At 39.4% G+C, this 26,747-nt stretch overlaps 1 protein-coding gene across 42 annotated transcripts in view; it reads right to left on the reverse strand.

Moving 5' to 3' along the window:
* Nucleotides 1–26,747, reverse strand: part of CACNA1C (calcium voltage-gated channel subunit alpha1 C) — a 487,946-nt gene that overhangs the window by 77,286 nt on the left and 383,913 nt on the right. For 18 of the 42 annotated variants that reach the window (XM_033162041.1, XM_033162040.1, XM_033162065.1 and 15 more), the window contains 9 exons: nt 20,943–21,075; nt 14,718–14,847; nt 11,003–11,062; nt 10,802–10,861; nt 7,376–7,482; nt 3,724–3,811; nt 2,642–2,749; nt 330–382; nt 80–226 (listed from right to left, as the gene is read on the reverse strand). In XM_033162041.1, coding sequence (XP_033017932.1) covers nt 80–226; nt 330–382; nt 2,642–2,749; nt 3,724–3,811; nt 7,376–7,482; nt 10,802–10,861; nt 11,003–11,062; nt 14,718–14,847; nt 20,943–21,075 — 886 coding nt within the window. The remainder of the gene's footprint in view (nt 1–79; nt 227–329; nt 383–2,641; nt 2,750–3,723; nt 3,812–7,375; nt 7,483–10,801; nt 10,862–11,002; nt 11,063–14,717; nt 14,848–20,942; nt 21,076–26,747) is intronic. The other 24 variants (XM_033162082.1, XM_033162078.1, XM_033162080.1 and 21 more) reach the window with 2 other exon arrangements.

Here is a 26,747-nt window from a genome sequence, read left to right on the forward strand (position 1 = left end):
GCTGATGCATTCTCAAGGCTCCTTTTGAGTCCACCAAATAAAAATGGTTTTATGAATTAGCCTTATGTACCGTACTCACTCTGGCCAGCCTTCAAATGTTGAAACAGTGAAGAGGGCCATCATGGCAGTGAGGACATTGTCAAAATCAAATTTGCTGTTCTCCCAACTTCGAGCCTGGATAATTGGTTGAGACACTTCTCCATCCTTGTAGGTGATAAAATTGCCCCTGTTAGGAGAAGGAAGGAAAAAGGAGAAACAAATATACAGCAGTGAGTTTTTTGCATTAAGTCCAGTTAATATGGAATGCTGATCAGAGATGATGCACTCACCTGCACTCTGCTTCTGTTTGCTTGGAGCTATCAGTGCAACTATATAGTTTGCCCTGGATGAGGATAAAAACAGAAAAATCACCACTAATTACTGACCACTGATTTTTAGTGTCTCATGGAAAAATAATTGCTTTGTGTTTTCTTTATCTATTAGCATCTTAAATGTTAAATATATGTAGCTGTTGCTCTGCTCACCACATTCTGTTCGGACCAAGGCCATATCTCATTCCTTATATTGATTGCCTTGCATTTGATTTTTGAACTAAGTTACAGAGCCTGTATGTGGGACGTCACAACACAGATGGGTTAGAGTAGAGTCTAGTTAAGTTGGCGGTGGTAGTAGTTGTTGGCACTAGTCTGTCTCAGAAGACAACAGAAGGGTGTGCCTTTAGGGGTAAAGTCAAACCATTTGAGAGTTACAAGTGCCTGCTTTGGCTGTAGAGACCAATATGGGAGAGACAGGTTTTATTACAGGTGGGACAGAAGGAGGTATCCAGTTTTTCTGCTACAGGTACACCATGGTGTTTTACTCTCTGCACTCCTCCCAGTGGTCATTCCTCATCTGGTCACTGCTGTGGATACACAATCTGACTGACTGTCTCCAGGCACTGTGATCATCTACAAGTGTTTCCCATATGGCATGGTTATTGTTGCCAGCCTTCCTGTCACGTTTGCAGACACCTTCGTAACACAGAATTAGTCTGCCAACAGGCCTAGTACCGGATGCCAGCTCCCCATAGAGCATGTGCTTGGGGATGCTACAATCTTCCATTCTGCGTACATGAACAAGCCAATGCAGCCATCACTGAGACATTAAGTGTGAATATGCTGGGAATGTAGATTTGAGAGAGCAATTCTTTGTTTGAGATTTTGACCTGTCATGTGGTGCCAAAATCTTTCTGACACAGTGCATTTGGAAGGCACTGAGGCATTAGTCTTGGTGGGTGTAAGTTGCCAATGACTCACTTCTATAAAGCAGCAGGCTCAACATATAAGCCTGGTAGACCTTCATCTTATGTATTGGTCATTAGCATCACATTCTCCCATACCATTTTGGAGAGGTGAGCCTTTGTTGTAGCTGCCTTGCCAGTACACTTGTTCAGCAAGTTACTGCAAGTTTGAGAAGTTCAGCAGGTTACTGCAAGTTTGAGGTTTTTCAATATTGTTCTTTAAAACAAAAATGTGCCTATATTGAAAACAACCTTGACCTTTCCTTTGCATCTTTAAGAAATCAACTTTTTAAAATGATTAAGCTCATGCTCCCATCACGGATCAACAGATCATATAGAAATACATTGTGTTTACATTGACTTTTTTGCATTTACTAATTGTTCAAGGAATATATTCTTTAGGTTTGTTTTATTCCCAAACTTTAAGATGGCATAAGACTCAATATCTTTTATTCCAAAGGTAAATCATTCTAAATTATGTGGTGCACCTCCTGTTTCACACACACAGTCAAACAACCTCAAGCTTGCCATGGGAAGCCACCTATGTCCTTCTGGTCCTGTCTATGGAGATCTCATAATGTTAATTCCACCCCCCTCCACACACAAAGTAATGCTGCTGTTGTCCAGTAACATTAGGAAGCATTCCTCAGTACCAGGAAAAGTAAAAAAGGTTGTTACAGCACACACTGTCTCTCTTGCGCACTCTGACTACACACAGGTCACAGACACATGCATCTCTCCCACACACTAATACACTTCACATATACACATCCACCTCTCCCTTTCTGCCCAAGTGTATCTTTTCCTCCCTCTCTAACGGATCACACACACCTCTCTCCCTCTCCCACACCCACACACTGCACACATCTCTCAAAGACCACATAAGCCTACATCTCTCTCCCTGCTTCCCACACACAGGCCACACACACCTCTACCTCATTCTCTGCCCAAGTGCATCTTTTTGAATCGCACACACAGCGAGAACATACTTGGGCACTCCCTCCTGGCATTCAGAAAAATCCCTCCACAGGTGATGGAAGTGCCCACCATTAAAATATATATATATATATATACAAAGGGGCCACTAGTCTGGATTGACAATCCCTGGTCTAAGGTAACAGGAAAGGGAATAATTTGGGCTCGGCCCTAATTCTAAATCTTGATCCAAAGATGAACATCCAGACACTCTACTTTACCAAGTTTAAGGTAACCAGGTAAGTCACTTTAATATTCCTGTGAGACAATACTTAATATATGCAGAGTACCAGGCTATGCTTCATCCCCCCCAACCCACAGATATCTGCAACTTGTTTTCCAATAACTAATGAGGAAAAAGTGAGAAATAGGTTCCAGGGCATATACCTTGAACAACTGGACTCCAATGCAGGCAAACATGAACTGCAACAGCGTGGTGACAATCACAATGTTCCCTATGGTACGTATGGCTACAAACACGCATTGAACCACATGCTGCAAAGAAAGACAGAAACGAGTGAGTTAAATGGTTGCTTTTTAAATGGTTTTAGGGTATGATGTAAATAAATGAATGAATGTAATCTTGTTATATTGCCATCTTCCTATATATCCACATGGTATCTCTATGAAATAGAACAGGAAATCCATGGTCTGTAGACTGTGCACTTGCAAACAAAAAGCAAGTGTCATTATCCTTGCTATGCCACAATAGGTAGAATTGTCTGTCTTTCCTACAACTGAATGTCACTATGTCTCCAAAGCAGTGGTAGTTGTGGCAAATTGAACCCATGAGCTGCATCAGACCCCAAAGTGTGTGTGTGTGTGTGTGTGTGTGTGTGTGTGTGTGTGAGAGAGAGAGAGAGAGAGAGAGAGAGAGAGTGGAACAGTTTTTGCCCCATCACAGGATGGCCAAAGTCCACACTGGCTGGGATCCTGAGCAGTGCACAGGAATACAGAAATCCTTGCAATACACAGATTCTCCCCTCTTCTGTCACACTGCTGGACATGCTGCTACTCAAAAGTCAGTTTCCAAGGTTCTTCCCTATTCCAAGATCATAAAGAAATGGAACCAGAGTAGATCAGCTCTCACTGAATTCTTTGAGACAAAGTAAGTAGATTGAAATCTGGGAAAGATGTTAAGATGGAGCAAAACCAAACTTTCACCCCAGCAGCTAGTGTTAAACCTACTCTAGTGATGCCCTTAAATGTGCCCTCTGCTTTCTGCAATAAAAATGGCAGGCTGTCATTAATGCTTATGAAGAAATGAAAAGTACAATGTTGCCTTGAGGGCAAAATCAGCTTTCACCCACAATGAACCCTTGGTCATTGTCTATGCACAGTAAAGATATGCATTATATCCCACTAAAATCAGGAGAATGGAAAACCAATTTATTCATCTACTTCCTCTAGAGTAGTGATGTAAAGCCACATAAAGCAAGTTAACATCTAATCTTTATATGTCTTCAAACCTTTAATCCTTTGGCTCTGTTGATAGCCCTCAGTGGTCTGAGCACTCGCAAGACTCGTAGTATCTTCACTACATTGATGGCACTAGACCTGGAAAAGAACAGCAGTAGGAGATCAAGCTTTACAATTCTTGTGGGAATGATCTATGGACTAACAGTGGGCTTTAGTTGAAGTTCAATGTGCATTACAACTGGTAATTTATGTCTGCTCAGAACTTGAACCCAGATTTCACTGATCAATACTACCCCACTATCTGCTACATCATACTACCTTTCTTCTAGGTTGTTCTCTTCAGAGAAAAGTTTGCAGAATATATGACTAGCATTAACAAAAGACACAAAACTTTCCCCACAGCATTTCCATTCACTAGCAAGATACTGTACTATAGAGAGAGAAAAATGTGGCAACATGGTCTACCTATTTAAATAACCTAAAATACATGCAATTCAATTTGTGATGGAAGAATTATATACTTTGGTAGAATGTTTTTAAATCATTCATAAACCTTGAATGTGACATCTTATTATTGAATAGTTTATGGGCCCTGGCAACAGAGTCTTTCTTCATTTGATTGCTGTATATTGCAAGGCAGATGTACCATGGTGGCTAATGAAGGTGGTAATATTTCACAGTAGGATTAACTTATTCTTTTGACATTTATATTGTCTCAAGCCTTAATTTTGAAAGGAATTGTGCACTTTTTTCTTGCAATTTAGTAGTCTACTAATTTAGATACTGAATTTATGAGTAAGTCACCGGGGGGTAGGGGAAGTTAACTGTTGGCTACTCTGTTGTTGAACTGAATATAGAATATTGTGTTGACAAAAAGGGGAAAATAGGGACTCCTTTGGACGGAACAGACTGCCAAATGAAATATAGATATATTACAAAAATGGTGCCAAGCTGCAGTCATCGCAGGGCTGCGGTCATCGCAGGGCAGTGTAAGATAAGGGTGCTAAGAAGCACTTCACCAAAATGCCAATTCAGAGAAAGCAGCATGTCAGTTAACTCTCCAGTGACTTGTGCTTTTAAAGGCACTTCACTCAACCTACAGCTTGCTTCTACCTAGAACTAAGTACTGCAAATTCAGTATAGACACAACTTAGTCACTGCTGACTTCAAGAGGCTGATAGAGCTGGGTCAGTTTGTTGAAGAGGCAACTTTCTTGCTGTTCTATAATCCCTTTTCTCTTAATTAGGATTATTTCCATGCCCTCTCTGTCCCCTCAGCAAAAACTATGATCCATGACAGCAATCTCTTACCAAGAATATTCCAATCTTCTCCTTTCCAGTGTTTCTCATCATCTCATCTTGGTCCCCTAATATCTATCCAGCATTATGCTGAAAAATCATTCATCTCTCTCATTACTCTAATCACTAGACAGCCCTTCTTAAATCCTTACAGTTTTCCTGTCTGCTGCAAGATCCAGCACAAGCTACTAGTCCTTACCTTAAAAGTCTTGTTCCCCCTTCTCATTCTGATTTATTTTCCTGTTATGTTCCTGCCCATGACCTTTGCACCTCCACTTCCATTACCTTCAGATGTCTGCAAGTCTCTTGTTCCCTCAAAAGACTTTCCCCTTCATAGATTAAGTAAAATAGAAACATCGTCACCCCACCCCACCCATCTCCCCATCCCACCCACCACTTCCCCCCTTTTCTTCCTAATGTCTCAACAACCAAAACTGATTTGTAAAAATGTTACATGGAAAAAATACGAGAGAGACATTGCACACATCTTTGTAAATCAAGAAAATCTTTAATTAAAAAATACTTAAAAAAAAGACTTTCCCCTTTATCACTTGATGTCCTGTATGCTTGAACTGCCTCCCAGAGTATATGTGTGAATCCTATTTCTGTCACTTCCTTCAGGTTTGAAACACAGACTGATAAGGTCTGAGTGAAACCCTCCTCAACACCCACATTTTCCATGAAGCTTTTGGTCCAAATCCCTAGTTTGCAAGTCTTATTGCAGCTAAGTGAGCTTTCAGATGGGGTTTTTATATTGCAAATGGGTTGCGAAGGTCTGGTTTTTCTGTGTGCACATTTGGTATGTTAGCTTCCACGCATTCCCATTTTTTTTCAGTCATGGATATGCATTGGTATTTTGCCACTTGCTGTCCACACCAGTGGAAGGAGCTTGACAGAATGTATCTGGAATGTGGGTTCCCCCACTCCCTTCAGTCACTCTTTCCATGCGCTCCGGTGGCTTATTCTGTTCTGAGCATGCATGCAGGTGTACATGCATGTGGGTGTTCGGGTTTTTAAAAAATTACAAAAACGCAAAAAGGAATTGTAAGCCTTAGTTGTCATTTTGCACAATGGAAAAAATGGAGAAGGGGTAATATATATTTCCATTTTATAATATAATAATAATAATAATAATAATAATAATAATAATAATAATACATTGCTCATCTGTCTGGGTTTCCCAAGCCACTCTGGGCGGCTTCCAGCACATACAAAAACATAATACTGAGGTCTTGCATACGTGTGTTATTTAGCTGATTTGGGACCTTTGCCAGACATCCTTTTTATTGTGCATTTATAATTATTTATGTTCTTAAGGTGATTTGCACTCTCAAAATATTTTGCCGTGACCACATGGCAAAAGAAGCAATCTGTGTGTTGTCTGAAGCTTCCAGCAACTATCCCAAAACTGTTCATACAAGGAATGTTCCTCCCCTGCCCCACTATCACCTTCAATACACTATGGCACTATGGCAATGTGCTACACTGATGTCACTTATTTGTGAGGTAGCCATTCCCACATACTTTCTGCTTGTGCTGTTTTTGTGGAACTGAGCAAAGGTTTAGCATAGCAATCACAGCCTGAACCTTTAAACTGCAAAAATATGAAAGTATTGTGGAGTACTGGTGTCACAGTACAAATAATCTATGCTTAAATAAATAGGAAGATATAAAATTGCTGTATACCTGCTTTCTTTTTATGCCTGGTGCTGGCTACACTGCTACACACACACACACACACACACACAGCTCAATTCAAAATCTGGTGTCATACAGTGATTTGGAGCATGGTGCCATAAGTAAACTGATGACATGGAACTCTTATCTGCCCATTTCATCAGAATCAGGAGAAGCTATTAAGGTGTCAGACAGGTGTCTGGAAGCAGCGATGGACTGGATAGTGGCAAAAAAATGAGGCTGAATCCTGGTAAGGCAGAAGTGCTTTGTGTAAGTGGTTCCCATGTCTGATGTAAAACTGTTCTGGGAAGGATTGCACTCTCCTTTAAGAAACAGGCATTTGGTGCTAGGTTGGTAAATGGGGCAACATGATGGGACCATGTGTCACTTGTCCTAAAAGTTCTGCTACTGAGCTACTGGGTCAAATTCAATGTGTATAAGGAACCAGACAGCTTGGGACTCAAGTACCTAAAAGAGTGCTTTCCCCAACATCAACCAACTAGGAACCTATGATTGGCAGGCAGGGCTTTGTTGGTGGTGCTGCCACTGGGGGCTGCCTGGTTGGTCTTGCCCCGAGACAGGCCCTTTTCAGTGATGCGGTTGTGGAACATCCTCCCTAGTGAGGTGTGTCTGCTTCCCTTTTTTATTGACTTTCACCTTTGTTCCATATCCCCTTCCCCACTCTTTATAAACACTAGATTTTCCCAGCTGAAAATAGCTCACTCACTGGATCCCAAAGGAGATGAGAGAAACGCTAACCACCAGCAGGTCCAGGATGTTGAAGTAGTTCCTGCAGAAGGAGCCTTTGTGAAGGAACGCTCCATAAGCAGTCATCTGCAGGCAATCACATGGAGACACAAACAAACTTTGCTGTTAGCGCTTGCCACAAGTTCTTGCTTAGAGCAGGCAGAGGAAGGAGTAATGTAACATTGCAGAATAGTGCAAGGTTTTAAGTGCAAAGTTTCATTAAAAAAGAGGTGAAAAGAAGAGATTCAGGGGGGAAACATAGGTAAGGAAAGGTTGCAAATAGTGTCCAGCCCTTTTAAGAAATGGTTGTTACATTGCATATTGGAAATTACATAGACTGGAAATTACATTCTCCCATGTAAGCAGCTCCACATATTATCATTTACTTTTATCTTCCTCTATGTACTTCCTTTGGTGGAAGTTAGATGAATGATAGCAAGATGAAGAGGGTTTTTTTTTCATAGTGGTCCCATCTTTGTGAAACTTTCCTGAGAGAGGCCTACTAGATTGAGGACCTAGCAGTTTTTAGCAAGGCTGTCATTTTTTAAAGCATTACTCATTCAGGCTGAATTGAGTATTAAATCCCTGCTCCTGTCGTACTATTATAGATATGTCAATATAGTTTAATACAAATTAGATTACTTTTCTTACTACTAGTATCACAAAGGCTACCACCTGCCTGCAAAAAAAAAGGATCTCCACACTGGTATTTACAACTGAGGTGGGTCTGAAGCAAAATTTGCAACCTCTTCCAGTTTTGGAACACTTAAAATAGTGGTTGAGAAGTGTTATCTAGATCAGAGCAGAACTGAGCTCTCCAATAATAGCTTTTTCACGTAACATTTTCCTCTAGAGAGCAAAAAGTCAAACGCCAATACATACTCTTCCTTATGTATGCTTCAGCAGGTAAAGAAATGCACAGAATCTATAACTGTAGCAATTATATTCACTGAGTCCCCTCTTCATTTTTAGATCATCCATTTGGTAATTGGAAGTAGCTGTATCCCTGGCTTTTTTGTCTGCTTATTTTGCATTTATCTATTGAAGTATGGCAAACCCCAAAGATCCAACAGTTAATTTGTTGAGTAAGTTTATTGTTCATATATAAAGATATAGCTAGAAATATATAGAAAGCCATGACTGATTGCAATAAGGAAAACATTACCTGCAAAAAAGACTTCAGTGTGACCCCCTTATATTTGAATATACACATCAGAAATAAGAATGGTCATACAAGAACATTCATTGGAATGTGAAGAACCAACCACCTTTGCTGCATTCCTGAATTCCTGCAACAAACCCAGGATATTTGCAGGCCAGAAAGCCTAGCAATTTCCAGCCAGTCAGTGCTTAAAGTTGTGCTGATGGGGGGTAGGAAATAAATTAAATATAAAGTCATCAAAAACCAAATCACATCAGGAAGAACTGACTACTGATCTATCAGACAGAAATTAGAAAGGAAGTATAAACTCTGCTCTTTGAGTAGAATTTATACAAAAATATATAGTTGGTTGAGGGAAGGGGGTTCTTGCCATAACAAAGGTAGTAAAGATGCTTCTTATGGCTTGATTTTGCATGGCAATCTTAAGGAAAGGAGGAGACACCATTGAAATAAGAATGGGAAGCTCTGTTGAGTTTCAGTACCATACAAGATGTGTTTATCCCTGCCAAGAAATTCATTGGCATAGCAAATTGCTGCACAACTTGGTTACCGCTTTTGTTTAAGGCAGTATTGCCATTGGAATTTTTATTTACATTTAACTGGTATCTTTAGAGTAAAGCATGGAAGTTGATACAGTAATCTAATACCCGTGGGAATTGCAATTGGGGAATGTGTTTTAATATACACTTATGACCGTTCCATAGTTAATTGTGTTTGTATAGTCAGTACTGACACAGTGAATGTATATATGTGATAGGGGAAGGCCTAACGTTAAATGTGTCGTGTCATCTCAAGTTTTTTTAATCAATACAAAGTGGCAAGGGGATTTTCAGCATATGGGGTGGGAAGGTTTAACCTTTTCCTCCCCAGTTATGATTTGTGCTTAATATTAACAATTAATGTGTAGTTAGGCCCAGAGTAGTAAGTGCTTGAACAGTGCCTATGTAAATTAGTGGAAGGAATGAGGAGTATGATATACTTCTTTGCTGTTTGTAGATCTATGTCCAAATTTAATGGGTATACCTATACATTAAGAAAGAAAAAGTGTTCCTTAGTTATTCTTTAAAATATTAAATGAGTGCAAAGTGTAAGAGAGCTTATATTTATTTTCTCTGCCCTCTACTTTGTATCTGAATGTTTTGGTGTATTGTCAAGTAGCCCTCATGGGTTAGGTGTCACCCTGGGGTGCAATTATTAACTGAAATGAGGCAGCATAGACTTGAAAAGTAAATTTTGCATTTAAGGAACAGTTCTTTTTGAGAAGCAGACTCTAAAGTTAAGTTCCAACTTCACAATTTAACCAGTAGGTACTAAATGTCTGAGTGGATTAGGGAATTGTCACATACAGTGAGTGGCAACAGAAGCAATTCAATGCTATTTTCTCTAAGTTTAAAGGTTCCATACATAGGACAGGAGCACATCTAACATCAGAGAGGAGTCGTAGGTGAATTACTGCAGAGAAACTGGTGGTGGGTGGGGAAGGAGTAGTTAACCAGTGCAACACTCCAAACCACTTCACCCTCATGCAACGACCCAAATGAGTTTTTGCAAGGATATATATATCTTACATTGCAGTAGAAAAGTAGCAGGCAAGGTAAGGGTTAAATGCCCCCTTCCTGCTTTTTGTGGAAAATTCCCCATTCCTGAAGGTGCTTTCCCTAGGAAAAGCAGCAATTGGGGATGTAATGTGTAATTTGTCTCTTAGTGACCAGCTTTCTAGGGTGTTCCTCTGTTCCTCCATTAAGGGCCTGACCAATCTAGAACTGAATGCAGCTCACCAGCCATTAACTGGCCTGCCAGGAACTTGGTAATTCCTCCCTCCCATTTTTGCAGTTCCAGGCAAACATTAGTGGATCACCATTCGAGGTGCACAAATTTTGGCTACACAGTATGTTTCTTGTAAGACATATTGTTTTGTGTAAGTTCTGCACAAGGAAGACTCACCATAAAAAAAATTCATCTTTTTCCACTGGGATGAGCAGGTATTACTGGCTACAGTGGTGAATACATACTGTGTTCCATGCTATAAGACCTTTTTTGGGTTAATTATACATGGCAAGGGACTAAACAATTATATGAACCAATGGGACTTTAATATTAAAACGGAACCACTTTTGAAAGCACATACAGTTACTGCTGAGCTAGGAAGTATGGCCTGTCTGTGGAGATCACACTAGGGATTTAAAGCGGTACAAAAGACAAAGCAAAAGCAAGAGAGAGAAGTGCATTGCTCAGATTGGTTACCTTAAGAATAATTTCTAATGTAAAGATACTAGTGAAGACATAATCTGCATTGCCTAGGATCTGAAAAATAAGCACAGTTGGGTTAGTGGTTACTGAGCGTGGCCAAGACAAAAACAGGCGTGTGTGTTAGCGACAAATAGCAGCAGAGAACTAGTGGGCTCATGAGTGAGAAGATAATGGAAGAGAAGATGGGGACTTTACCTTCAGAGCAATTTCAATGGTGAAAATGACAGTAAAAAATATATCAAAATAAAAGAGAATCTGTAAAACAAAAGGGAATAAGGGGCAGGGGGAGTGGAGATCTGTGAGTGACCACTGCAAAAGCAAAACACAATTCAAAATCAGAAAGCACAACTGTTTTAGTTGGAGGAGAGGAGGAAGGGGGCACAGAGAGGAGCTGGCTTACAAACACTTCTTGGCGAAGGCAATGATCAGGCTACAAGCAGCACATTTAAATGTCATCTTTCTTTTTTCACTATTTTGTCTGTCAAACAACAGAAATTTATAACATTTCCCAAATTAAACTCCAATCAGAAAATATAAATATACTTGATTTCTGGCAGAACATGTGTAACTCCTTTCCCTATTAACACTTTTTGCTCAAGTTTCGATCAAGTACCTATTACAGTAGGAGTACCTATTGCAGATAAATAAGAAATGTGTTTTCAAACTGCTTTGCAGTGTCTGCTAGTTCATTTATTCAATTGTATCATGTTCTCAGGGTCAATAAGAAGAGTATAGTAAGTACTTTATGTTTCACCTCTGTAGTACAAAAAGCCCAAGAGTTATTGATCGAGCCTATGTTGCTGTAAGACAATGTTCAGAGTACCATCTCTTGAAATATTTTCTTTCATTTTATCAGGTTTACAATCCCAAGCTTACTTGCCATTCAAACCAGTGAGACTCACTTCTGAGTAAACATGGGTAAGACTGGGCTGCAAGATTCATCCTCGCTCCATCTGAACTGACCAGGAGTTATAGTGGAGCTGCTACTCAACATTATGCAAATGAGATGCCAAAAGAGCTCTATGTTAGAGTAAAATCTTCTGTTCCCTGAATACTGTTAACTACATTGTTAGAAGTATAATTTGTGATTGTGTTCCTCATGGCTTAACTCCACTGTTAAGTTTGATTAAGCCTTACAGAGTTATCATCTCTAGAGAAGTACAGAAACTTCATCACTTCACAAATGAAAAGCCCATTGGACAGAACATGTGTAAAGGTACTTTCGGGAGCCATTGTTAACCAAGACAGAAATAAAGGCTGGGTCACTCAATTGATCTTTCATCCCAAATTTAAGCTTTATTGTTTTGTACTACTTCAAAACAACTCCATATTAAGAACTTGGGGAATGGAGCCCAAGTAGAACTCCTTGCTTGTTTGTAATTTAAAAAATGTGAGTAATCTTTCAAAGGATAAGATGTTTTCCAATGTAACTTTGATTTACTTCCAATAATTAAATTGGATGGTTTTTTGTGTGGATGTTAGGTAATGCTGACTGTACAATTGGATTCCTATGGGCCACATTCACTGATGACCTCTAACAACTGTACCCAGATCCAGTAAATCCAATGCGTCCAGTTTAACACTCTGGTCATATTTGGTTCACAGCTCTTTTCTATCCCCTGGACTGGTATGACAATTAATGCATCTCTTTTTCTTCTTTCACTTTTTTCTTTTATTCTTCAGTTCTGTATTTTGTACTTTCATAAAGGGATTGCTGAAGTGGGGTAAGGGTATTTCATGCAAATTTTGGGGAGGATCCAAATATTTTGTGAAAACATGTTTTGTTCCCTCATCTCCAGCTCTGATAGTCCTGTTAAGAGATATGTTTCCTTTAACCTACAGTTTATTATTTTGAATGCAGCTTCTATGTAACAAAAAAACACCGGGAGCTTTTTAGTTTGCAACCTGGCTTATTTAGCAATACAGTTACCCAAACATCATATTGTGCTATTCTACTTTTAAAAGACAGTTTTTAAGTTCGCTTCAGAGGAGAGCACTATGTTTAATGGTGAGGAAAATCTTGCAGCCTGTTCTTATGCATATTTATTCAGATGTCCCACTGAGTTAGGTTTACTCCCAAGCAAGTGGGAATAGAATTGATGTTTTAAATGCTTACATTTATTAAGCTCTTTGTGTGCATGCTTGTATCTGCAGTTTCTGAGCACTAATATTAGGCCACAAAATAACATTTCTTAGGCTTTTACCATTTTATTCAAAATTCCCCAATAATGCAGCATATGAAATACCAAATGCAAAAGAACTATCTTCATGTTATGCCTCCCAAAGCCCAGTTAGAGAAACATTAACATACTGCATACTTCCTTAATCATATCGATTGCATTTTTTTACAGACTGAACTCAAAGCGGGCTTTTTTGAATCTCATGTCTGACTCCCCACTGTAAATAGTGTAAACTCAATAATTTTTTTTATTTTTGGGGGAGGGGGGACCTTAAGTAAGGTCCTGCATAACTCAGAAAGAAGAACACTCCAATGAAGATAAAAGCATTATCTTGGAATATGCTTTTGAAGGTACTTCCCCATCCTAATGTCCCTTTTCCTTATTTGCAATATACATCAAGCCATCTGTCAGGAATGCTTTGATGGTGTTTCCTGCTTGGCAGGGGGTTGGACTGGATGGCCCTTGTGGTCTCTTCCAACTCTATGATTCTATGAAATTTGTAATGTAGTTACGTATTTTTGAGGACATTAAAATATTTGTTTAAGATTATTCCATTCATTTGTACTTTTTCCTCTTGCACTTAGTCTGTTTACCAAAAAAAAAAAAAAAGATATTAACAAGGTGACTGGATCAATAGGTGACATGGAGATGACACAAATTCACCATTTATTTAAAAACAAAAACAAAAATGAAGGCAGGGCAGGGGAAAAATATATACAGACCAGTCACAGAAAAGTTTTTCAACCTGAAAACTCTTAAGTGGCAGATTAACCAGGAATTGCTGCAAGCTGGTTATGACTGTCAATTTGGATGCACCCTTAAAGAAATATGTAGTAAGCAGGGGCACCAGCTATAGGGGGAGGAAGGGGCTTCAGGCCCCCCCCCCCCAGCGTTGGGCCTAACTCAGCATGCCTGGTAGTAAGTATATATAGTACTGAAGTATCTGAACTAAGTAGTGCAGCTTCTAGTAACCAGAATATGTTGTACTTTTCTGTGTATAAGACTATGTTTTTTTATTCCAAAATCATGTTCAAAATTAGGGGTTGTCTTATACATGGGCAGTGCATTGTGGGGCCGTGGGATAGGTTGCTGCTGTGAGTTGGAGATTGCCATTGGTGTGTGCTGCAAGGGCTGTTGTTGATTTGTTGTCTCTGTGACAATTGGGCGGTCCATTTGCTGCTGTTTTCAGTGATGGAAAGAGGAAAGGTTGCTTTGTATATTTCTGTGCAATCCTCCCTCAAAAAGCTCTCCCTCCCATTTTCTTAATTTTGAGTCCCCTCAAATAGGGAGCATGTTATACACGGGGGCGTGTTATACACAGAAAAGTACAGTCTTTAGTGCCTTCACAATTTGCTATAGTGCTCTACAAAATTCCTGTACCCCCTGCCACTGCTTGCCATCTCTGTGCCATTTGTTCATTCATTAATTTCCTTGATTCCCTTCCACTACATAAACCTTGTCCAAACAAATATCCAAATGCCAGAAGCCACATAAAATCATGGCAAGTCAAAATGTGAGAGCTTCAATTGTGTAATTCAATCTAAATGTAGAGATTTATCAATGAATTTGGGGTGCAGTCTGCAATGGCATGGACTGATATAGCTGTATCTATCTGTACAAACATGAAGCTAGTGTAGGCAGGGGTGGGGTTTGGATAGGTTTTCCTCAACTGGCTGCTGAACATCATTCTCAACAAGCTGTGAAGGATCAAGGAAGGGTGGGAGGCATACTTGATTCCGAACGGAGGTATGTCGGACAGGGTCCTCAGCTGCCAGAGAGATACTGCTGAGTAAGATGAAAAAGAGGATCAAGTTGGTGAAAACGTTATCATTAACAATGCGGTGGCAGTGGACCCGAAACCTGCAAAGAGAGAGGGAGAGGGAGAGAGAGAATCTTTTTCTGTATTATTTTTTATTTCAAATATACAAATAAATACATAGATAACAGACACATGCATTAATAACCACTACATAAATCAAATAATATCAAACTTATTAACCTTACATCTCTACATATAAAAAAGAAAAAAAAGAAACAAACAGGGGGGGGGAAGAAAAAGACAAAACAAAGAGAATGACAAAAACAATATAGGATTCTTCCATTCAATACTATTCAGTCCTATAGTAGTATTTCTCATATATGATACCTTTCCATATGGATTGAATCTCTCTGCCCCCACCACTTAATGGATCCAAATGGTTTCCAGAGAGTGGTAGGGGATGCTTTATCCCATATTGATGGCCTTTCAGCTGATTCCCTGGTGGCCCGCTGGAATGTGGAGTTAACCAGGGCTATTGACTGTTTGGCTCCGAAGCGCCCTCTCCGATTGCATGGAGTCCAGACAGCCCCGTGGTTTTCCACGGATCTGCAGCAGCTAGACTGGTGACTGGGAGTGGCCACCGAGACCACATAACACTGGTCTTGAAAGACCTACATTGGCTCCCAGTACGTTTCCGAGCACAATTCAAAGTGTTGGTGCTGACCTCTAAAGCCCTAAATGGCCTCAGTCCAGTATACCTGAAGGAGCGTCTCCACCCCCATCGTTCTGCCTGGACACTGTGGTCCAGTGCCGAAGGCCTTCTGGCAGTTCCCTCGCTGCGAGAAGCCAAGTTACAGGGAACCAGGCAGAGGGCCTTCTCGGTAGTGGCACCATCCCTGTGGAACACCCTCCCACCAGATGTCAAAGAGAAAAACAACTACCAGACTTTTAGAAGACACCTGAAAGCAGCCCTGTTTAGGGAAGCTTTTAAGGTTTAATAGATTATTGTATTTTAACATTCTGTTGGAAGCTGCCCAGAGTGGCTGGGGAAACCCAGCCAGATGGGCAGGGTATAAATAAATTATTATTATTATTATTATTATTATTATTATTATTATTTGCATATTTAAATTGTTGTTGACTTCCATCTATCTCATAACGGTTGATTTAATCCCCCCCCCGTATTTAATATTTTCTCCTCATCTTAGTATGAGAGAACAATGTATCTCTATGTACGGAATTATTCCAAACACAACCAAATAATTACTGAAGCATTCCCACTCTGTTTTAACATTATCTACTGACTTATTTCTTATTGATTCTGTCATTTTTGCAAGTTCCAAGTACTCGCAGAGTTTCGTTGCCATTCCTCTCTTGATGGAATATGCTCATTCTTCCAATACTTTGCCACTAGCACTCTAGCTGCTGTTACTGCATAGAGAAATATTCTTCTTCTTTTCACTTGGAATGTTATTTGTTAGAATCCCTAGTAGGAATGCTTCCGGTTTTTATTGAATGTAAACTATAATATTTTTTTCATCTCCTCATAGACCGTGTCCCAGAATGTGGAAAAAAGTTCCTTTATGAGCTTTGCATCTCCAACATTTATTGTTGAAACTTTTATTTCATAAATTCTTTCTAGTAGCACCTTAGAGACCAACTGAGTTTGTTCCTGGTATGAGCTTTCGTGTGCATGCACACTTCTTCAGATACACTGAAACAGAAGTCACCAGATCCTTAAATATAGTGGGGGAGTGGGGAGGGGTATTACTCAGAAGGGTGGTGGGAATGGGTGATAGGCTGATAAGTGTGGAAAACCTGTTGACGACTCTAAACGGCTGCAATTAGTCTTGCAGGGAAAGGCAAGGGGTGAGATGGCTAAAGATGGCTTTGTTATGTATAATGAGATAAGAATCCAATGTCTTTGTTCAAACCAGGTTTCTCCATGGTTTTAAGTTTGGTGATTAGTTGCAATTCAGCCACTTCTCTTTCCAGTCTATTTCTGAAATTTCTTTGTATTAAGACAGCTACTTTGAGATCTTTTATAGAATGTCCTGGGAGATTGAAGTGTTCTCCTACTGGTTTCTCTGTCTTGTGATTCCTGATATCAGATTTATGTCCATTTATCCTTTGGCGTAGGGTTTGGCCTGTTTGTCCAATATAGAGAGCTGAAGGGCACTGTTGGCATTTGATTGCATACACAATGTTGGAAGATGAGCAATTAAATAGTCCTGAGATGGTGTGTTTGATGTTGTTGGGACCAGTAATGGTGTTATCCGGGTTTATGTGGCAGCAAAGTTGGCATCTGGGTTTATTGCAGGCTCTGGTACCAGTGTCCATGTTGAGTCCTGTTTTTGTATTATTGTGGGTGAGGAGCTGTTTGAGATTGGGTGGCTGTTTGTATGCGATGAAGGGTCTTCCTCCCAGAGCTTGAGAAAGAGAACTGTCATTGTCTAGGAGAGGTTGTAGATCTCTGATGATGCGTTGTACTGTTTTAACTTGGGAGCTGTATGTGATGACTAGTGGTGTTCTGTTATTTTCTTTTTTGGGTCTGTCTTGCAGCAAGTTCTCTCTGGGTATCAGTCTGGCTCTGTCGATCTGTTGTTTAACTTCATCAGGTGGATATTTTAGTTCTAAAAAGGTTTGCTGTAGATCTCTTAGGTGAGAGTCTCTGTCTGTAGAGTTGGAACAGATGCGGCTGTAACGTAGGGCCTGGCTATATACAATGGATTGTTTGGTATGTTTGGGATGGTAGCTAGAAGCATGTAGATATGTTTGTCGGTCAGTTGGTTTACGGTCAGTTGGTCAACAGACCCTGGACACCTTCCACAAGACATTCAATGACTTTCACCCCACCATCAACCTAACTATGAACCAATCTATGCAAGAAATACACTTTTTGGACACTACTATAAAAATACAGGATGGACACATAGACACCACCTTATACCGTAAACCAACTGACCGACAAACATATCTACATGCTTCTAGCTACCATCCCAAACATACCAAACAATCCATTGTATATAGCCAGGCCCTACGTTACAGCCGCATCTGTTCCAACTCTACAGACAGAGACTCTCACCTAAGAGATCTACAGCAAACCTTTTTAGAACTAAAATATCCACCTGATGAAGTTAAACAACAGATCGACAGAGCCAGACTGATACCCAGAGAGAACTTGCTGCAAGACAGACCCAAAAAAGAAAATAACAGAACACCACTAGTCATCACATACAGCTCCCAAGTTAAAACAGTACAACACATCATCAGAGATCTACAACCTCTCCTAGACAATGACAGTTCTCTTTCTCAAGTTCTGGGAGGAAGACCCTTCATCGCATACAAACAGCCACCCAATCTCAAACAGCTCCTCACCCACAATAATACAAAAACAGGACTCAACATGGACACTGGTACCAGAGCCTGCAATAAACCCAGATGCCAACTTTGCTGCCACATAAACCCGGATAACACCATTACTGGTCCCAACAACATCAAACACACCATCTCAGGACTATTTAATTGCTCATCTTCCAACATTGTGTATGCAATCAAATGCCAACAGTGCCCTTCAGCTCTCTATATTGGACAAACAGGCCAAACCCTACGCCAAAGGATAAATGGACATAAATCTGATATCAGGAATCACAAGACAGAGAAACCAGTAGGAGAACACTTCAATCTCCCAGGACATTCTATAAAAGATCTCAAAGTAGCTGTCTTAATACAAAGAAATTTCAGAAATAGACTGGAAAGAGAAGTGGCTGAATTGCAACTAATCACCAAACTTAAAACCATGGAGAAACCTGGTTTGAACAAAGACATTGGATTCTTATCTCATTATACATAACAAAGCCATCTTTAGCCATCTCACCCCTTGCCTTTCCCTGCAAGACTAATTGCAGCCGTTTAGAGTCGTCAACAGGTTTTCCACACTTATCAGCCTATCACCCATTCCCACCACCCTTCTGAGTAATACCCCTCCCCACTCCCCCACTATATTTAAGGATCTGGTGACTTCTGTTTCAGTGTATCTGAAGAAGTGTGCATGCACACGAAAGCTCATACCAGGAACAAACTCAGTTGGTCTCTAAGGTGCTACTAGAAAGAATTTTCGATTTTATTTCATATTTAATTGATTATTTTGTTCTTCTAATAAGTCTTTATACACTGGCCAAATATTATCCATATTCTTCTTGTGGATGGCAATTGCTTCCACTGGTGAAAGCCATCATGGAGTTTTGGGTTCTAAAATTATTTTGTATCTTTCCCAAACTTTGTATAAGGCCTTCCTCACTATGTGATTAAGCAACCCTCTGTGGTTTTTCACTTTATTATGTACCAAATAACTGTGCCACCCAAAGACATTATCCCACCCTTCTATGTCAAGTATTTTGGTTTTTTTTAATATTATCCATTCTTTGAGCCAAACAAAGCATGTTGCTTCGTAATATAATTTAAGATCTGGGACCACAAAACCTCCTTTGTCTCTGACTTCTGTTAATAATTTGAATTTTATTCTCAGTTTTTTACCTTGCCAGATGAATTTAGCCAGATCTTTTTGCCAATCTTTGAAACATTTGATTCCACTAATTATTGGTAAGGTTTGAAATAAGAATAACATCTTTGGCAGCACAGTCATTTTAATTATTGACATCCTGCCCCACACTGCCAGATTCAACCTCCTCCAAATCTCTTTTTATTTCTCCTCTTTTTTTTACAGTTATCGTTGTATAAGTATATATTTTTATTCATAATCCAAATGCCCAGGTAATTAACTTTATTCGTTATTTTTAATCCGGTTTTAATTTCTATTTCTCTCTTTTCTTCTTCACCCATGTTTTTCACTATTAATTTGGATTTATCTTTATTTAATTTAAAGCCTGAGACTTTCCCAAAGTTGTTCATTTTTTATAATGTTTCTAAAATATTCTCAGTTGGGTTTTCGGTAGTTATGATGACATTATCCACAAAGGGTTTGAGTTTATAATATCTGTTACCCAAACTGATACCTTTTATTTGGGGTTCATTATAGCTATTAATAATGTTTCTAATATGGTGATAAACAAAAGAGGCGATAATGGGCAGCCTTGTCTGGTGCCTTTTTCAATATTAAATGTTTCCTTTATTTCGTTATTTATAATTAATTTGGCTTTCGGGTTGCTGTAAATTGCTTTGATTCCACAATTTATTTTATTACCTAATTTCATTACCTCAATAGATTTCAGTAGAAAATCCCATGAAACATTGTCAAAGGCCTTTTCGGCCTCCACTAATAACATAGCTGTTCTTTTATTTGGTTTCCTTTCCAAATATTCTAATAGGTTTATTATTGTCCTTGTGTTGTCTTCCCAGCAGGAAGCCAGCCTGGTCATTGTTGATTCTTCTAATCAATTTTTTTAAAGTCTGTTTGCTAATATTCCTGTAAAAATCTTATAATCCAAATTTAATAATGAAATTGCTCTATAGTTTTTAATATTTGTCAAATCTGCTCCTGTTTCAATATTAAAGTTATTAAAGCTTCTTTCCATGATTCTGGAGTTTTCCCATCCTCTAATATTTTATTCATGATTGTTTTCAGGGTTGGAAGTACAACCTTATCCTTCAGACATCATTCAGACATCATTGAGATAAAATAAGTTAAATAATTTTTGATATCCACCCCTGTTTTCATATGCCTGGTTTTCATGTCAGGTGCAAACCTATGCCTGGACTTCAGACTGTGGATGGGAGCTCGTGTATATTTTCAGGACCCACCCTATTCCTGTGACTGTTAATTGCTTAAACTGTTTTTAATACTGAATTTTAAATTGTTACAACCGGCCCTGAGATCTGCTGAAGGGCAGGTAACAACAACAACAACAAATGCTTTCCCGTGCAAAATATTCCCACCATGTAGAAAACTAGCATGCTCAGTTCCTATTAACTAGTAAGTTTGCTTTTTCTCTTACATATTTCCAAAATCTTCCTCATGATTTGCTTCTTATAAAAAGTACCGTATTCCAGGCTCATGCAAGTGAAAGACATTTCTTTACAGCATGAAGATTTCCAGTGGGTTTGCATGGAAAAGATTTATCCTAAAGATTAAGGACACCACAAAACACATGCTTTCACAGACTACTATGGAAGTGTGACTTTGGATCTGCTATTCATGGTTAGCAAATGTAACAACAAACCAGCCACCACAAAATACCTGTTGCTGGGGCTGAAGATGAAAAAAGCACTGGCTTCTGGCATTGGCACAGCTTTCTCCTTGAGGTGCAGTTCGGACATTGGGCGTGGACGAGGCCCAACAGGCATCTCAGGCTCTTCCTCCTCCTCTTCTCCTGAAAGGCAAAGTTTATACTTTTAAATACTATTAATCAGAAAAAGGTTTCTGGTTTCCCTCATAAAATCTAGACTATGTTGTTAATTATGCTGTAGACTCTATAGAACAGAATAAATAATCAGGGAACAGGAATTTTCTTCTGCATTTATCAGGATGCTATTAAACCCTTCTGTCATCATGACATAGAATTGTAGAATCATAGAGCTGAAAGGGACTCAGAGGATCTTCTTTAAAAAAAAGGTTTTATTAAGTTTTACAATTTTATATTCAACACAATCATTATTATCAAAAGAAAAAAAAAATATGAATGACTTCCCTCAATTTCCTCCTCTGGTTCTTTAAGTATTTGTTTCTCCTGCCTATCTTATTCTACCTTAATTTTGTAATATTTTAATTAAATATTTTTGTATTCTTATCATTTTTGTACCATATTTTCCCAATTCACCTCTTATCCTTTGCTATTTTTCCATTATTACATCTTAATTTCTATGCTTGTTTTCTTAATTGTAAGTGTTTACTCAGACCCTGCTAGTAAGTCCACTTCTTTACAATATTTCTGTAAGTACCACATAAATGTTTCCCAATCCTTTTTAAAGTCTCTATTGTCCTTATCTCTTAGTTTTCCAGTTAGCTTTGCCATTTCAGAGTATTCCATCAATTTTTCTTGCCATTCTTCTTCTGTTGGTATCTTGCCGTCTTTCTATCTTTGGGCTAGTAACATCCTAGCCGCTGTTGTAGCATACATAAATAACATTTTCCATTCTTTTGGCAAGTCTTGACCTATAATACCTAGCAAAAGGGCTTCTGGTCTTTTCACAAAGGTTATCTTAAACATTCTTTTCCACTCATTATAAATCATTTCCCAATAGTTTTTGATTATTTTACTGTTCCACATGTGGTAAAACATGCCTTCTTTCTCTTTACATTCCCAACACTTATTAGAGCTTGTTCTATACATTTTTGTCATTTTTACAAAATAATGGTAATATACAGATGGGGACAGATATACCCCTGCTTTAAGTCGTTTACATACTGTCTTGTCTTGTATATTATTTATTACAAAGCTTGATGACTAAGCTCTTTAGCAATGAAACATCGGATTACCGGAACAAGGTCAGAGCACTGAACCACTGGTATATCACAAGTGAACTCTTTATTTACTGTGTTTGCAGTTGTTTAAGATAAAACCTATTTGGGAAAGAAACTACTTTTGCCATTTTAATGGATGTTTATTTGTTTAAAGATAGTTGCCTTGGTGATATTATCTTGTGTCGATTGCAGTAGTCACCACACTGCTCATTGTTTTACAGGAAAAAACAGGCAACAAGAGCAAGGAGGAGGAATAGAGCTAAGAGGATCTACAGATTGGCAGTTGGTTCCCTACTAGGGTATGGCCTTTGGCAGCAGTCCAGTAATGCCCTTACCCTTGCCTACTCACAAAAATATCATTTTACATGGATTGCTGGATACAGAGGGGCAAATTAGAAGACATTACATTTTGCCCTGCTTATGAGCTTCCCACAGTATATATAGCAGGAGACTTGGTGTTGGACTAAATGGGCCTTTGGCCTGATCCAGTGAGTAGGTTTTCTGATTGTATGGTTAGTTTTAAGTGATTTTATCCTTATTGTGTCTTTTTAAACACTATACCACATAGAGATTATGGTGTTAAGGACCCACCCTATTTGGTGTGATTGTATTTTTTTTAAAAAAATTGTTCATTTTAAAACTGTTTTTAATCTTCTACTTTAAATTGTTGTAACTTACCCTGGAACCTTAGGGTGAAGCATAGGTAATAACTTAATAATAATAATAAGAAGAAGAAGAAGAAGAAGAAGAAGAAGAAGAAGAAGAAGAAGAAGAAAATATAATAATAATGCTGTGAAGTATGCTTGGGGCAAATTAGGCATTGGTTTTCCCCACCTCTGTGAATCCATGCATGGAGTTAACACCTGACCTGGTCCCTACCCCCTGCCCTGAGATGTGAATAGGGCACACAACACCTGGTGGAATGACCATTTTTTCCTAAAAAGAGATGGAAATAAATTCTTCATTTTGTTGCTTGTTTAGAATTCAGGCAAGGCAGAAGAATTAAAAACTAAAACTCTTGAAACAAATTCTTAAAAATGAGAGCTCCAGGCAATGTGGAGATCTGTGACTATCCTTCAAGGAAGAAATTGCAAGAAGGGGCCTTGGATGGCCTGTGGGAATACAGGGAGGGTTCAGAAAAATACTTTGAGGATTTCAAGCACCTCCAGAAGTCTAATGTGTTTGTGAACAGAACAACAGTAAGATACTTAAAAACTTGCACATGCACACACCCCACAGGTGCCATTAAGGTAATTATCTAGATAAACAGAAAAACTAAAAGATGGTACAAAACAATAGCTGTGTTTAATTGTCTGCACTGACATTGTAATAGCACTCCTTAAGCAAGCTTTCCTTTACCTTCTCATTTTTACGATTATTCTATGTTCATAAATTGCCTCTCCTTTAAAAGCCAATTGTCCAAAAACAGCTGGAGACCAAAGTTTGGAAAACCCTGCCCTAAAGGATCAAGTGCATAGTTGGGGTGGGATGCAGAGTGCCTGTTGCCTGCTCTGGCTGCTGCTGGACAGGAATAGCCTAGCCACCATAATCCATGCCCTAGTAACTTCCTGGCTTGATTACTGGTATGTGCTCTACAGAGAGCTACCTTTGAACTTGGTTTGGAGACTGGAACTAAGGCAGATACACAGGTGCTGACAAAGGTGGCAGCCCAAGCACATATAAATAAATTTTGAAGCACATGCACTGGGTGCCTATATGTCACAAAGGCCAATCCCAAGAGTTGGCTTTGATATATAATGCCCCAAATGACTCGGAACACAACTACCTGAAAGAGCGCCTCTCTCAAAATTGGCCTACCCATTTGTTGATATCTGCAAGGGAGGCCCTGTTGATAGAACCACCATTAACAGGTACCTACTAACTAGAACAGAGAACAGGGTATTCCCATGATAGTGATCCAGCTTCGAAGCTCTCTTGTCCTTGAGATCAGATAGACACAATGCCGAATGGGTTCCAACATCAGAAGCAGACATTTTTCTTTAGTTGAGCCCCTGAGCAACAGTAATTATACGGTGTTTATCAAATAAAGGGATTTTTAAATGATTTTTAAAAGTAAGTGTACAGTAAGGTGTTATTGGAAGCTGCCTTGAGAACATGTGGTGATTCCTTCACAAATAAATAAGCCTTGGATACCTACGGTTAAATCCTCATTCAATCCAGAATCTACTCTCTCTCATAATTCCTATCTATTAAAAACACAATTGCCTTCCGTAAATAAAGGAAAACAAGGGAAAGCCTGGAAAGCCCTTTGCAACTTAGAAGTGCAGTACATTTGACTAATAATGATGATAATGATATTGATGGAGCCTTTTTAATGTTTACTTTTGCTCTGAGTTTATCTTCCAGATTTTCGTATCATTCTGGCTTTCATCCTCATTGTATGTACTTATAGAGCTTAAACTCTTTAATTTGCCTGTAAACTAGATTGTAAAATTGTACTCTGTCTACTCTCATTGAATACTTCATCATCATCATCATCATAGCAGATCTCTTTAGTGGCGGTTGCAAGAGCCAAGAGGCAGGTTGAAGAGTTGCATAATGAGTGCCTGGAGGGCCTGCCGCTGGGGGATGCCTGGAGCAGCATTGCAGTCTGAAGCTGAGACATCAAAGGTAGCACAAAGAAGATTAATGTGAAAACTGGGGCAACGTGAGCTTATAAAAAACTGAATGAAGTGCATGATGGGTCTGGACCTGCTCAACCTCATCCCAATCCTAGAGGTATGAGAGGTGGGTGTTGATAAGATGCAAGGGGAGAAACCTCCAGGCAAGCAGCAGCTACCATGCATAGTTCAACTGTGGCTGCATTTACATCCCTAAGCCCTGAAGACATGTCATAAATTGACCAATGATACAAATGCCCACTGCACTCCTGTTAGATTCTCAGTGGTTAAGCTTTATGTCAGAGCTGGCAGTCTTGAGAAAAGCAAGTATTGATCCAGTAGATAGTTGAGCCTGGAAACAGGTAGGCAGTCTTGAAGGTGGGTGAAAAATTCAACACAAGCAGTATGAGAGCTGTTCAGCCTATACCTGAGCAATGAGTTACTCGGATGGAGGAGCCAGAGTCAGAAGATTGGTAAGAATTATTGGATATCAAATAGTGCCTTGTGTCATCAGCCCTCTGCTGTGCTGGTGAGTTGAAATACCCCCTTCAAGCCACCTGCAGTGAAATGTTACAATGGGAGAAGCTGACAGTCAAGCCAGCAGTTACATTATCTAAGCAAGCTATAGCGCTGGTTGAGAGAGCAGCATGCTAGAGGTTCTACTGCAAAGGTCCTTAGTTTAAGTATCCTGCCTTTAAGAATAGGACATTCTATAAAAGATCTCAAAGTAGCTGTCTTAATACAAAGTAGCTGTCTTAATACAAAGAAATTTCAGAAATAGACTGGAAAGAGAAGTGGCTGAATTGCAACTAATCACCAAACTTAAAACCATGGAGAAACCTGGTTTGAACAAAGACATTGGATTCTTATCTCATTATACATAACAAAGCTATCTTTAGCCATCTCACCCCTTGCCTTTCCCTGCAAGACTAATTGCAGCCGTTTAGAGTCGTCAACAGGTTTTCCACACTTATCAGCCGATCACCCATTCCCACCACCCTTCTGAGTAATACCCCTCCCCACTCCCCCACTATATTTAAGGATCTGGTGACTTCTGTTTCAGTGTATCTGAAGAAGTGTGCATGCACACGAAAGCTCATACCAAGAACAAACTCAGTTGGTCTCTAAGGTGTTACTGGAAAGAATTTCCTATTTTGTTTAAGAATAGGTTATCCCAAGGAAGTTTTATAAATAAAAGAATAAAACAACAATAAAATTACAATAAAATAAATATCAGTTAAAATGCAGCAAATAATTAAAATATAGATCTAAATTAGAATCAATCCCAAAATGCTTTTCAACCACCTCTAAAAGCTGATGGGGGTGGAGGTGAGGTTGGCAAAGCTCAATAGGAAGTGAATTCAACAATTGTGGAGCTACTGCTGAGGTGACATTCTCCTAGTATATACTCCCAAATCGGCAAGTAAATGACCAGCGCCTTTGAAGCAGATCTTAACACTCAGGGAGGTTTTACCAACAGCCTTTACCAAAGGTGTCATGGACTCTGAAGATGCATGAACTCAGGGCGAAAAGGAGAAATGAGCTAAGAGGAAGGCATGTTTGAAAAACCCTCACCGTGATCAACTCTTGTCCAAAAACCTATGTCCCCACTGTGGAAGGACATGTGGATCCAGAATTGGCCTCCACTGTTGACACAGTGTTCCTGGAAGACAATCTTACTCAGCCACGAGTGATTGCCAAAGAACAAGAAGATATTGTAACAACAAAGCACCCACAATGGACCATGGCAAGCAAGCATATCATGCTGTGAGGAGATGGGCTTTCAGGTTAACACAGGGTTAACAGCTCACCGGATATGGCGTACTTACACTGGGGGGAGCAATCGCCCAACATACGGGCATTTTTCCTTTGTTCTGAGTTACTTTCGATTTCTGTGATGGAAGACGGAGGAGTCATGAATTCATGCTCTCCGGGATAATGTTGTTATTCCGCTGTATAT

This window comes from Lacerta agilis, chromosome 10 (assembly GCF_009819535.1).
Source record: "Lacerta agilis isolate rLacAgi1 chromosome 10, rLacAgi1.pri, whole genome shotgun sequence".
Taxonomy (NCBI): Eukaryota; Metazoa; Chordata; class Lepidosauria; order Squamata; family Lacertidae; genus Lacerta; species Lacerta agilis.